Source organism: Solenopsis invicta, chromosome 4 (assembly GCF_016802725.1).
Source record: "Solenopsis invicta isolate M01_SB chromosome 4, UNIL_Sinv_3.0, whole genome shotgun sequence".
Lineage (NCBI taxonomy): Eukaryota > Metazoa > Arthropoda > Insecta > Hymenoptera > Formicidae > Solenopsis > Solenopsis invicta.
The window spans coordinates 16815829-16831125 of record NC_052667.1 but is presented as its reverse complement, the minus strand read 5'-3'; the positions used below and the strand labels follow the sequence as shown (position 1 = coordinate 16831125).

Sequence of the window (15297 nt, the reverse complement as noted above, 5' to 3'; positions counted from 1 at the left end):
AAGATTTTCTTGTCTAGTTTACAGTTTTAATACAGTAATGGAATTCGTATATAGCATAGACGTAGGATATACAGACCGAGCATTCGAGGAGTGAGAATGTCAGAAATTAGTAAGAGATAGAGACCACGCTTTGGAGATAAACAGAGAAAGCAGAAAAAAACAAAAGAAGAAACGACAAAACTGATCCAAAGTACGCTATCTCTTTTTAGTTTCTGACGCATGAGTTTTACATCCACTCCACGAATGCACGGTCTAAATATCCTATGTCTATGGTATATAGCGTTCCATCCATGACGTGTTATGGCTGCACCCATGAGAACCATAATCGTACTGTGTATAGCTTGAATTCGTATCGCTGTAATATTCAGCCATTATTTAAAAAAATCCTTTAAACCCGTGTTCAATAGTATACTAATTTTCTTTCTATCTTTATTTAAAAACCTTTATTTTCTCCACACTCTGTAATTCCTTTCTCCTTTCTATTTTATTATTATGTTAAACTTCTTTGATTCCTCCTCCTTCCTTCTTTCCTTTTTACATTATTTCATTCCTCTTCTTTTCTTTGTATTCTTTGCACATTATGTAAAACTTTTACTACAGGAGAAAATGTTATATTAAGAAAATTTTCATTTTTATAACAAAATATTAAAATATGTAATATTTATTAATAAAACATTATTAATAAAACATTCAATCCAATGTTCATATACATCCTTAACTTGTTTCATCATTTTATTTTAAATTCCTACTTTCTCCGCATTCTTTAATTCATTTCTCCTTTCTCTTTTTTTCTATTTTACATTCTTTCAAATCTTCCTCATTCTTATATTATTCCATTTCTGATCTTTTTTTTTATCTTCATTTTAAACCTATCAAAATCTTTACTAAAAGAGATATTGTTCTATTCAAGAAATTTTCATTTTTATAATATAAAATATCAAATGTGAGTTTCACCCATTATTAAAAAAATCTTCAAACCCTTGTTTAATTGCATTCTTAATATCTATCGTCTTTTATTTAAAAACTTTTACCTCCTCTACCTTCTTTAATTCCTTTCTCCTTTCTATTTTTTACAATTATGCAATTCTACCCCCTTTCTTACATTATTTTATTCCTCTTCTTTTCTTTACATTTATTACACATTTTTTAAAATCATTACTAAGAGAGATAATGTTCGGTTAAACAAATTTTCATACTTAAAACACAAAATGTCAAAATGCCATGTGATATTCACCCATTATATAAAAAATCTTTAAACACACGTTTAATTGCATTCCTAAATTTCTTCGTAATTTGTTTAAAAATCTTTAACTTCTCCGCCTTCTTTAATTCCTTTCTTCTTTCTATTTTTTACCTATTTCACACTCTCACAATTCTTCCTCTTTCCTTCTTACATTATTTAATTCCTTTACTTTTCTTTACTTTTATTGCACTTTTATTCAAATCATTACTTAAAGAAATAATGTTCGGGTAATGAAATTATCATTCTTACAACATAAAATGTCAAAACACCATGTGAAACTCATCCATTATTTAAGAAAATTTTTAAACTCGCGTTCAATTGCGTTCTTAATTTTTTTTGTCTTTAATTTAAAAACCTTTACCTTCTCGGCCTTCCTTAATGCTTTTCTGCTTTCTGCTGATTTTTTACCTATTTTATACTTTCACAATTCTTTCTTCTTCCTTCTTATATTATTTCATTTCTCTTTATTTCTTTACCTTCATTGCATATTTTTTTCGAATTTTTACTAAAAGAGATTATGTCGGGTTAATGAAATTTTAATTCTTAAAACATAAAATGTCGAAATACCATGTGAAATTCACTCATTATTAAAAAAATTTTCAAACTCGCGTTCAATTACATTCTTAATTTCTTTCGTCATTTATTTAATAATGATTATCTTCTCCGCCTTCTTTAAGTTGTATTTTTTTGTATTTATAAACTCACAATTCTTCCTCCTTCCTTCGTACATTATTTCGTTCCTCTTTACTTCTCTGAAGAAAGTTGTTACTTTTTCTTTAATTTAATCTTTCCATTTCTTTTAATTAAAGAGCAAAAAATAAATACGAACAAATTGAATTAAACATGTATTTATTTAAAGAAAATAAATAATAATATATAATTTTAAATACGGAAATAGAAACAGTGGATCTGATATGTGGAAAGCTTAAAACTCCGATGATGGTAGTAGAGCAGTAATTGGCGGTCTTGTCTCAAAGATTCAATAACAATTCTGAAGAAATGTTCAGTAAAGAGCTAATTGATTAAGAAACTGTATGAGTGCAAGAAAAAAAAAGCTTTGATTTAAATTTGTAACCTTACAGAAAAATGTAATTTATCGTGTATATAAAGCCCTAGAAGAAGCAATAGAACGAGTTTGCGCAAATATTGATTCTTATCTATTTTTAAGCAATAATGGATAATTCCAAATTTGTAATGAATAATTTATTAAAATTCATTGTATGTATATAGGGGAGAGTGGGGTAAATCACACCTAGCTGCAGTTTTTGCTCTCTATAAGGCGCAAGTAAAGTTCAATCCTAGAATTGAAGGTGCCAATAGAAAGATAATTTAATTTCCTTCATTTTTGCTTTAAACCATTTTGACGAATCCTTCATCTGTGTTAAATTATAACAAAAAATGTACAAACGTTTTTTCCGATCCGATTTGGAACTACTGGTTTCAAATTGAACCACTCCCTGGTCCAATCCAATAGCTTAAAACAAAACAAATTTCAATCCAATAGTTCAAGTCAAAATTAATTTCAATAAAATAGTTTAAAACAAAACAAATTTCAACAGTTCAATTCCAAAGACAATTCAAATTCCAAAAACAGTTCAAATTCCAGACATTTCAAATTCCAGACATTTCAAATTCCAAAGACAATTCAAATAATTCAAGTCAAAATTAAATTTAACTTAACTCTTAAACACGTAAGTGGGTCTGAGAGACCCCATATGAAGTTTTGAACGCTTGCTATGTGAAGACGGAATGAGATAGGAGGTTCGGACCAAGACGTAAAAAAAGTTTGAAATCTCCTCTTTCGATTCGATCATCAACTTTTTTGATCAACTAGAATTTGAACGGCACGGCAGCAAAGTTTTGTTAGGGTCAATGCGATCCATATAGTGTGTAAGTGAAACTTTTTTTGTGAGTATTTTACATAAAAAAGCTGGACAAAATACGTTCGAACAGATCGTTTTGCAAATGTTACTCGCATATACTCTGTCTAAAGTTGGAATACTATAAAATGCTGTAGAAAAAGGAGTTTTTCCGAAATATATCATGAAACACATCAATTTTCAATTTTAGACACGATTTAATCAAAAATACCTCATATTCGCCTTGTTACATAAGTACATTTTTTAATAGAAATGACAATGATATAATTTTTTTTTGAAAGTATGAATCTTTAGCTTTAAAACGCCGTATTGTAAAGTTCTTCAAAGTTTTTTGTTGCAAAGATGATTTTTTTAAAAAAGTAGATTTTTAGATGCCCAAAAATACCTCGTATTCTCCATGTTACATAATTATACTTTTTAAAAGGAATGACTTTGCCAAATTTTATTTTGAAAGTGTGACTCTTTAGCTTTAAAACGCCGTATTTAAAAGTCCTTAAATGTTTTTTGTTGCGAAGATATGATTTTTTGAAGGAAAAGTGGATTTTTGACCAATTTCTCATTTTTGCTTAATGGTTTTTCTTTTATAACTTCACAATAAATTATTTTTCGCCAATGCCGATTGTGCAGCCACACTCTTGAGATTTCGAACTTTTGTTAAAAAAAAAATCCTAGAAAAATATTGATTGTAATCAAAGATATAGCTTCTCAAAGTTGATAAAGTCTCCCAGACCCAAAAATGTGTTTCCGTATTTTACAGGATTGGTGTGTTTAAGGGTTAATTAAAGACAAAGTTAATTGTAATTAAAATTGTAATATTATTAAATATAATTAAAAAAAATAATTTTAATTTAATTTAATTAAAATTATTTTTAATTTAATTAAACTAAAATTGATTTTACATATTAATTAATAATTTAAATCAAAATTAATTTAATCAAAAATCAAAGTTAATTTTAATTTAATAATTAAATTTTAATTAAATAATTAAAATCACAATTAAATTAAAAACTAAACAATGTAAATTAGAAACAATTTTAATTAAATGATAGTTAATGTTAATTTTAATTAAATTATGTAAAAATTTAAGTTAATTAAAAACATTTTTTAATTAAAGATAATTTAATTATTTAATGTATATGTAACGTATTTAACAAACATTTATAAGATTTTAAATTTAAATTGTAAAAGGTAAAACATTTATTTTAAATTACTTGTCTTTTATTGTAGTTTTATTCATTTTAAACGGAAATTATTAATTTCTTCGAGTATATTTATGTCATTCAGTATGAATAAAATACTTATTCAAGGTATATTACTTAATTCCATTTAAATTTTAATTTTATCTGTAAAATGAATATAAAGATATAAATATAAATATAAATATTTATATATATATACATATATATATATATAAACTTATTTTTGTAACATTAACATATGTATTTTAATTTATATAAGAAAAGAGATTTAATATTTCTTATATTTGTAAATAATATATAAAAATTTGAGCTTTAAATCCGTAACGAAAATTATACAAATACAGATACGTTTTAAATAGAAATTATCTGATCTAAAAGGAAAAAAAATAGTAATAAAATTAATTTTTAAAACAAATTAATTTTTTAAAAGCATATAAAGATTATTATTCTTTTTTTAAATAGAAATATACAATATTTTTACATAATAATATAATTCTCTTTTTAAAGAAACATTTGCATGTTATAAAGGATCTTGTATACATCTGGTGAAAATGTACTTTTATTTAAATTAGTTGGAATTAATTATATTAAAGTATATTGTTATTCTCGACGTTTCAAAAAAGTCTCAATAAACATAATTTTCTACATTCAATACTCTTCCGTCTAGAAACGTTTAAAGTAAAAATACGTCAATAGAAATCTATAGCTATATTATACTCTGCTTTGTATGAATCACAAGTACACTAAGTGTCTATATCATAAATAATTTAATTATTATTATTATTTTTTCTATTCAAAAACCTTTACCTTCTCCAATACCTTCAATCCCGTTCTTATTTCAATTTTATTTCTATTCTACACTCCTTCGATCTTTCATCCTTCCTTCCTTTTTATATTACTCTATTCCTTCTCTTTTCTTTATCTCCATTTTACATTTTTAAAAAACTTTACTAAAATAGATAATATTCTATTGGAGAAATTTTAATTTTTTTGACAAAAATATCAATATATCACATAATATTCACCCATTATTAAAAAAAAAACCTTCAAACCAATGTTCAATAGCATTCTTAATTTTATTCATTTTTGATTAGAAATCTTAACCTTCGCCTTTATTTTTATGATGTATTTTCTCTCTCTCTCTCTCTCTCTCTCTCTCTGATTTTTTATTTTGGACTCCTCCCTTCTTCTTTCTTTCCTTCTATCCGTATATTAAAACCATTCTTTCTTTCACCTTTCATTCCTCTATTTTTATATCTTGTCCTAAAAATGAAATATAACACAAAGTATTCACGTACTTAAAGTATAATACTTCTCTATATGAGAAATGAAAATGTGTTATTTAATTCAAAAAACTTATCTGAGACACATTCGTTAACAGCAACACCAGCAATTATACGTATATAATATTGATAATTAGTGTGCACGACGCGATACGCGTTGCAAACTTTCACAATTCACACACGACACTACGACAATTTGTATACTGGAAGAACGTACACATTTCTTCTCGCCACTAACCTCGCACGCATGCACACACCATTTAACTCCACCGCATGTCAAAACGCAAAACGTCATTAGCATTATCATCATCATCATCATCGGCGAAACCCACGCCACGATCTCGACTCTCTCGACCACGGCAACCAGCCAGCCAATCGGGCGGCAACAAAGCCCGCGATACATTTCGACAACGACAGCACACTTCGTGCGTTACATCTCCTTTTTATTATAGGAAAGGAGGAGATAGGAGATAAGATAAGATTTTTTTAGAAAAATACTTCTGTTGCAACATTTTATACATTTTGCAAAATCCTTTCAGAAGTATTACACATGAAATGTGATACTTGAGTATAATCTCTTTGGTTTTATGCTCTTTGCGCAACAATCGTTGTATGGGTGAGTTTTAAATTAATGTTAAACATTTTTTTCAAATCAATTCTATCTCAAATGAATATGTAATACAACACAAATATTGAATAAACATAAAATAAATATTAAATAAATATTTTTTTCTAAATTACTATATTCACATGAATAATTAATGCCAAATAAATAAATAGTAATTTAAATATAATAAATAAATGTTGAATAATAAAAAAATAGTATGTTTTTCAAATCGTTATTACAATGAATTATTAATGGAATATGAATATTAAAAAAATGACAAATGTTAAATAAATATATTCTCTAAATTATTGCTTCAAATAAATATCTAAAAAAACCTCTACATGTAATAATGCTTATAATAGATTTAACACATGTAAATTTTATATGGCATTACATCTATATGTATGTTATATTCAATATTTTATGAGTATATAATTAATGTAAATAAACTTACAATAATAAATATAAATATATAAATAATATAACATAAAAATGTAATAAACATTTAATAAAGTTTAAAAATGTATTGTATAACGTATAATTAATGAAAAGTATATATTAAAAAATATTTAAAGAATATTGTTACTAATTAGGCTATAGCCCATGCCTCAATATATTTTAGATAGAAAAAGAGAGACAAAAAGAATGAGATAGAGAAGCAACATTTATTATGTGCTTTGGGTCTAGTCCTTTTAAGCTCAAAAATTTAAATACAAAAAAAAGAGTAATTAATGATAATGTTAAATTATAAAAATAATAAACAAGAATTAAAGAAAAAGAATAAGTATTTTTGCTAGCAGAGTAAGCACATATGGAAAGAGTGAGGAGAGGAGTGGAAGAAGGGACAGACGAGTTAAGGCCGGTATTCATAGTCGATTCTTATTTCAAGATCGTCTTAAGTAACGTCTTAAGATGCTAATACGGCTCTCTGATTGGTTGATGGCATCTTAAGATGATATTTAAGATGATCTTAAATATAAGAATCGACTATGAATACCAGCCTAAGATAGCGTTACCTTACTTTTACGCATGCGCATTCCGTCTTAGCGATACTAACATCAAAAGTGCCGACAGAGAGTGAGTCTTGCTACTGTATATATCTGTGGTAGTAAGGCAGTAGTAAGGAGCCGTGAATGCCGTGATCAGCACGTACAAGTACGCAGCCGTCAGCCCTTTATATATGTTCTGTGCGTCAGGGTGCGTCAGCCGCAGTTGGCCGCAGTTGGACAGTAGACATCAGTAGACATTGCCACTGCCATCGTGACTGGTTTGACTTCGGAGTGGAAATCGGTCGAGATCGTGTGCAGTAATTCAGAACTCAAAACGAATCATACAAAATCTGGAATAAGTGTCATTTAATCTTATGCCAGCCAATCGGACTTACTCGTGATTTCTTGTATTGCGCGAGATTTCTTACAAGAAATTTGTGTTTCTCTATTTCTCACTTTCGTAAAATCTAGGAATCGAGTAAAAATGCCTGTTTTTCATACCAAAACTATCGAGAGTATTCTTGAACCAGTTGCTCAACAGGTAATAAAGCGTAAAAGAACTTTTTTTTTCATCAATCTTTGAGACTGTCGCCGATTATTTTTTTGGGAAATGCACCAAATTTTAAGGACTATTATTTTATGTTAATTTGATAAATCGTGAAAATACCATTTTCAAATAAAAAAAAAGATGCAGAAAAACAATACGATTTTTCATTAAAAAATCAAACGTGCGTTAACTATAAAACAAATATTTTCTGTATGATCTGCATTTTTTACTGTACTTAATGCTTGTTACAGCAACATCCTAATATGTTCCTTGTTTATTCGTTGTAAAATTTGTATTTAATATCAGTACGCGATAAAAAAATGGCCATTTTCAGCAAAACGGTTGTGACAGCTGTGTATACAAGCTTGTATATTTTAACACAAGTTGAACTTGCAGAATGTAATCCTGTTGTCTCACCTAAAATGCTTTTTATAGAACTATGACATCATACCCCGTATATAGAACAGAGCTGCTATCTTTCAGACATATTGCACAGTTTCTAAAATGAAACTTAATCTCTTTGGCCAAGAAGAAAATCTCTGTGTATTACTAATTCCACCTGTCCAAATAAGGACATGTTGGTGGCATATAGTGTCACATCATCCCACGCATTTGCATATTAGAGTATATTAATGAATCAACTCTCGTTTCATGTTCCAATAATATTTAAATGTAAATATACATACCTATATTTTTCAAGTAAATACTTGATAAAAATATATGTGTATGTATGTATATGATAGGTACACAAACACTCACACACAATTTATAAAATATGTCCATATATATGTTTTCTTTTTATATACTCTTTGTTTATATGTATAAAAAAATAATAAAAAGAATAATTAAAAAATAATTAGAAAAATAACTTATTTTTTTATAAAAACTAAAATTGTGTTTATAATACAATATTTTGTATAATAAATTAATATACAATTTTATATTGCACATTATTATATATGATCGAGATATTAAATGAAATTTTATGTGTGCGTGCGTGCGTGCGTGCGTGCGTGTGTGTGTGTGTGTGTGTGTGTGTGCGTGCGTGCGTGCGTGTGTGTGTGTGTGTGTGTGTGTGTGTGTGTGTGTAAAACTGTTTAATTAAATAATTAAAAGTATTTCAAAGAAAGACTACAAATATCAGTATATATTAATAATACATAACTGCAAAAAATATTTGTTAACAAAACGTGATATTTAACAAATATTTAATGTATAAATATAAGTTTGTAGAAGAGTATCCAGAAAGTATGCAATTCTATATAAATTTATCAGGATTGAGTAGCAATTAAAAGATTAAATAACTAATTAGTTATATAACGAAGTTAAAAGTTAATAATTTTTAACTTAATTTTTAATTTTACTTATTTTTGAAACACAAACTTTATTCACTTTTTTCGTAAGTTAAAAATTTATCTATGTAAAAGAAACAATTATAGAAGAAAAAAATACATTCTCCTACATCACATAAAAATCAATGTTTTATGTATTTTACATAAATTTAATTTATAAAAAATAATATTGAATTTAATGATTCATATTATAATTGTTTTGAGCAATTTAACTTTACAAAATTACAATTTTTTAATTTAATATGAATAATGCTTTTCAAAATTAATTTTTTATTAACTTAAGTTAATTTATTCCAATGTAACTTTTAATGGAGTTAATTTTTTGTTCATATTTTAACGTAATTACATTAATTTTATAAACTGTTAACTTTAACTTAATTTAAAAAATATTAATTTGTCCAACATTAAAATTTATATACAATAATATTTATAAAAAATTAATAAATTTGCACTGTTTTTGTGTTTGTAAATCATTGGGACTAATATTCATAAAACTATTCAAATAATTATTGTTTTTTATAGGTATCAAGACTTGTTATCTTACATGAAGAAGCTGAAGATGGAAATGCAATGCCAGACTTGGGAAGGCCTGTACAGGCTGTTAGTATGGCTGTTACTAATCTTGTGAAAGTAAGTATTTATACTAAAGTATTTATACTAAAAACTGTATGAAATAAATATTTAAATATTGAAAATATTATTGAATACATATTTTACTATATTTTATACAGGGTGTCCCAGAAAGCTCGCATCCCATTTTAAGAGCGGATTCTTTGGAAAATTCTAAGAAAAAAATTCTAATACGAAAATGTCGAGGGTATAATGGTTTTCAAATTATTCGCGATTAAAATTTACGAATCATTGAGCTGACATTTCGCGCGCTCAGGCATGGTGACATGACAAAGGTACCACAAGGGTACCTCTCGATATTGAGATTGTCATATAAATACGCAGTGACATTTATATTAAGAAATTACTACTACAGGAAACATATTTGTACATTACATATGCACAATTAATGTTTTCAACAAAATATCAACTTAATAACAAGATGTTACGATAGCCGTTGGGTCAGCTGTCAAAATAAGTTCATTACCATGTTCATGTGATAAGAACTTTTATGGTAACATATCGATAATATCGATAATTTATGTAATAATATGAAAATATGTTGATTGAATATGTTGATAAAATAGAATTCAGACATATCAAATTATGTCTATTTGACATTATCGCGTTTATATCAATTAAATTACCGATTTACATTTTTAATAGTTAAAAATGTAAATAAATTATCGATATGTTACCATTATCGATATGTTACCATAAAAGTTTTTATCATATGAACATGAACTTATTTTGACAGCTGATCCAACGGCTATTGTAACATCTTGTTATTAAATTGATATTTTGTTGAAAACATTAATTGTGCATATGTAATGTACAAATATGTTTCCTATAGTAGTAATTTCTTAATATAAATATCATTGCGTATTTATATGACAACTTCAATGTCAAAAGGTACCCTTGTGGTACCTTTGTCATGTCACCATGCCTGAGCGCGCGAAATGTCAGCTCTGTGATACGTAAATTTTAATTGCGAATAATTTAAAAACCATTATACCCTCGAGATTTTTGTATTAGGATTTTCTTCTTAGAATTTTCCAAAGAATCCACTCTTAAAATGGGATGCGAGCTTTCTGGGACACCCTGTATAATAAGGTACATACATACATACATATTTTGTATATTTTAAAAAATTTGTCTAAAGTTTCAGTTTTTTATTTTATCATATTATATCTTTTATATATTTTAACTTTTAGGTCGGAAAAGAAACAATAAATTCGTCCGATGATGCTTTACTTAAGCAAGATATGCCAACAGCATTGCAACGTGTTGAAGGTGCTTCCCGTCTTCTGGAGGAAGCATCAGCTATGTTGAAAGAAGATCCATATTCCGGACCTGCTAGGTATTTTATGAAAATTTTAAATAAAATTATCGAATGTTATTAGTTCATGTCATCTTTTTTTTTATAGAAAAAAGCTTATAGAAGGTTCACGTGGTATTTTGCAAGGCACCAGTTCCCTACTTCTCTGTTTCGATGAAAGCGAAGTGCGAAAAATTATACGAGAATGCAAACGTGTACTAGATTATTTGGCTGTTACCGAAGTTATTGAGACAATGGAAGATTTAGTACATTTTCTTAAGAATTTAAGTCCATGCCTTAGCAAAGTATCGAGAGAAGTAAGCGCTCGTGAAAAGGAGTTGACGCATCAAGTACATCGGGAGATATTGGTGCGTTGTTTAGAGCAAGTGAGTATTAGAAAGCTGTATTTATTATTCAATTTCTATATGAACGATTTTATAATATAACGATTCAAGATAATAATGCTTTATACATTCGCAGGTGAAAACACTCGCTCCAATTCTAATTTGTTCCATGAAAATTTTTATCCACATTATTTCACAAGGTGGGAAAGGTGCGGACGAAGCAGCAGAAAATCGCAATTACTTATCTGGAAGAATGTCTGACGAATTGAATGAAATTATTCGAGTGCTGCAATTGACAACATACGACGAAGAAGAATGGGACGCTGATCAATTAACTGTTAGTTATGTTGTAATTGTTTAATGTAGTCTTAAGCGATTTAAATAATAAAAAAATGAAAGTATTACATTTTTATATTTTATTATATTAGGTACTGAAGAAGGCTCAAAGTGCTATAGAATCCAGGATACGAGCGGCTTATGATTGGTTAGATGACGGATTGGCTTTAAGAGGTGGCGTAGGCGAAAAAAGTCTGCGTCAAATAATAGAACAGGCATTACGCTTGGCGGAACATTATCTGTCTCCTTCACAAGCAGAACCTATATCCAAATTAGCTTCCCAAACTGTCACTATGACTGATGCTCTTTGTGAACTACGCCAAAACGAGAAAGGTAATTTTGCGCATTGCAATTATAATTTTACATGTCGATTCTTATTGTAGAAAAGTCATGTATGCGTTTAATACTTGATTTAAATTAAATTACCATGTATGTATCTCTACAAAGGCACTACACCTCAAGCGGAGGCCTTAGCACGCAGTATTAAAGAGAAATTGAATGAACTCCGCGGTTTGGTAGCATCTGCTTTGGTAGCAGCGGATAAATCAGGAACTGCACAAACGGCGCACACGGTAGCAGGTCGATTAGAACAAGCGAATAAATGGCTTCTAAATCCACAGCATGATGACAAAGGACTTGGTAAAAGGGCTATAGCTTTAATAATACACGAGGGAAAGAAGGTATGATATCATTTCTTGTAACAATTATTTTTCAGTTGTATTAAATACTACATACATAATTTAAATATAGTAGCACATTACTTTGATTTTTTATATGGTATTTCAAATCAATCATATTCATTGTATAATGCTTAAAATCTTCAATGCTGCGCATAGAAAGAATGAGCAACCTATAGCAAATGTGAGTTCGTAAATACATTTTATTATTTTTTCCCTTATATGATTTATTATCAATGTTATCACTGAGAAATACATGGAATATTCTGAGCATCGCAAATTTTGTTTTTGATAACAGTATGTCCAATCTTTTTGACTTGGAAAAGATGATCCGTAAAATCACTTAATTTATGCCTAAATGATGGAACATTTAACTATAACTCTACATTTAACATTACATTTAATAATAATTTTTAAACCTCATAACTCGAAAAATATTTTAAATGAAAAATAGTGAAAAATAATTTCATTATAGTGTTTTGGAAAGCTCTTGACGCCAACTATTAGATTTTGGAATAAAGAAATAAAGTATTCCATTAACCCTTAAACATCGAAACCCCTAAACCGATCCCATAAAATACGTAAACACATTTTCGGGTCTGGGAGACTTTTTCAACTTTGAGAAGTTATAACTTCGGTTCCAATCAACATTTTTCAACAATCTTTTTTTTCACATGAAAATTCAGAATCTCAGAAATGTGACTGCATAATCGGCATTGCCGAAAAATGATTTATTGTTAAGTTATAAAAGAAAAATCATTAAGCAAAAATGAGAAATTGTTCAAAAATCCATTTTTCCTTTAAAAAATCATATCTCCGCAACAAAAAACTTTTAAGGACTTTTAAATACGGCATTTTAAAGATAAAGAGTTATATTTTCAAAAAAATTATGGTATTGTCATTCCTTTTAAAAAGTATAATTATATAACAAGGAGAATATGAGGTATTTTTGGGTGTTTAAAATTCCACTTTTTTTTTTACCAAAAATCTTATTTTTGCAACAAAAAAATTTTTAAAGACTTTACAATACGGCGTTTTAAAGTTAAAAAGTCATACTTTAAAAAAAAATTATGTTACTGCCATTTCTATTAAAAAATATACTTACGTAATAAGGCGAATATGAAGTATTTTTATAAACTCAAGGTGTCTAAAATTGAAAATTGATGTGTTTCATAATATATTTTGGACTCTACGCAGAAGTTCTTTTTTTCACGGCATTATAGCATTTTAACTTTAGACAGAGTAATATACGGAAACGGACATGTTTAAACGTGTTTTGTCCAGTTTTTTTTACATAAGATTACTCATAAAAAAGTTTCACTCACATACTATATGGGTCGCATTGACCCTAACAAAACTTTGCTGCCGTACCGTTCGAATTATAGTTGACCAAAAAAAGTTGATCAACCATATCAATCGAAAGAGATTTCAAACTTTTTTTACATCCTGGTCCAAACCTCTTATCTCATTCCGTCTTCACACAGCAAGCGTTTGAAACTTCATATGGGGCCTCTCAGACCCACTTATGTGTTTAAGGGTTAAAAAAAATTGATTGGACTTTGACCTGATCTTAGCGACGCTACCCAAACTGATAGGATCAGTAAATATATCTTTTCGAACACTACCACTTTTGTCTGAAACATTTCTTTTGGAAGAGCTTAGTTTCCAAAATATTAAGGGGTCTTCACTTTTTGAATACATCCATGCAATTTTGTTGAGGATGTATTACACATATTTTTAAAATAATGAAAACATAAAAGGTCACTGATTGTTTTATATTGCATTTGAAAATAGTATTAAAAAATTTGATGGCAATTTTCTACATGAATCAAAAATAATTTTAATAAAAAGTAGAAGGTCTCTCTTCTCCCCTTCCCCCCTCTCTCCCCCTACTCCCTCAACCCTTACCCCTTTCTCTTTTCTCCCTCTCTCTCTCTCTCCCTCCCCCTCTCTCTATTGGAAATATAATTAACTCTTTCAAGACGGTTATATTTACGGTGACCATCCGTCCTCTGTTTCAAAGGACAGACCTTTATTTCAAGTAATTGTCCTTTAGATTTATTTATTTCTTGAAAACTTAATTTTGTCCTTTTTTTTTTAAATTGTATCCTTCATATTACAATTTTGTTCTTTATTTACAAAATTACAGTCTTAATTTGAACACAGTTTGTCTTAGGAAAAGTGAAGTTAATTCTGATACATTGAATTGCTATTGGCACTTCTGCGAATTTATTCGATTACTTCAACTAGAGGTTGTTGAAAGAAAAAAATGTTTCAAAAATTATAGAATTTTGTTTATATTTTTCTGACTTAAACGCTCCTACTAAGGGCATGTTATCAATAACAAATAATATTTGGAGTAGAGAAAAAAACCTAACTTGAAGTTGACACTCTTGAAGCTGGTGTTATTTATATAAAATGCAATTATGAAATTGTTTAGAATTTTATGATTTTTTTAAACAATTATCATCATTCTCTAAAACAAATGCATTTTTTCAAAAATACATTAAAAACTCATTATTATTGTTAAAAAATATATATGTATAAATACTATTGTTAAAAATGTATAAAATATAAATATATACATAAAGATAATTTTTTTAATATAATTATATATTTAGTTAAAATTCAGATTGGATCCGTTTTCATTTTTTTGTTATTTTGAACCTATTCCAAATTTAAAGGATTTATTACAATGCAATAAAACCAGTTTAAAATTATTAAAAAATAACAAAATGCCTTATTTTGATATACAATACAAGAAAATTTTGAAATGCTTTGATTTTTAACTACCATAAAATGATTTAGAAACATTAGGAATAAACCCTTAAAATTCTGTCCTTTATTTTCTTGAAGAAAATATGGTCACCGTAGTTATATTAAATAGATGGTACACATGTGTACCTGGAGTCT

The 15297-nt window shown here is 27.8% G+C and overlaps 2 protein-coding genes across 12 annotated transcripts in view; both read left to right on the top strand.

Annotated features, from left to right (window-relative positions):
- Positions 1-15297, top strand: part of LOC120357578 (methionine aminopeptidase 1D, mitochondrial-like) — a 217515-nt gene that overhangs the window by 42427 nt on the left and 159791 nt on the right. The gene's annotated exons all lie outside the window — the stretch shown is intronic.
- The window catches only part of LOC105197325 (vinculin), a 54653-nt gene continuing 46667 nt past the window's right edge, over positions 7312-15297 (top strand). For 9 of the 11 annotated variants that reach the window (XM_039447851.1, XM_039447849.1, XM_039447845.1 and 6 more), the window contains exons 1-8: positions 7686-7742; positions 9623-9730; positions 10924-11069; positions 11137-11413; positions 11508-11708; positions 11800-12040; positions 12155-12387; positions 12548-12568. In XM_039447851.1, coding sequence (XP_039303785.1) covers positions 7686-7742; positions 9623-9730; positions 10924-11069; positions 11137-11413; positions 11508-11708; positions 11800-12040; positions 12155-12387; positions 12548-12568 — 1284 coding nt within the window. Of the gene's footprint in view, positions 7743-9622; positions 9731-10923; positions 11070-11136; positions 11414-11507; positions 11709-11799; positions 12041-12154; positions 12388-12547; positions 12569-15297 lie in introns of all 11 variants that reach the window. The other 2 variants (XM_039447841.1, XM_039447847.1) reach the window with 2 other exon arrangements.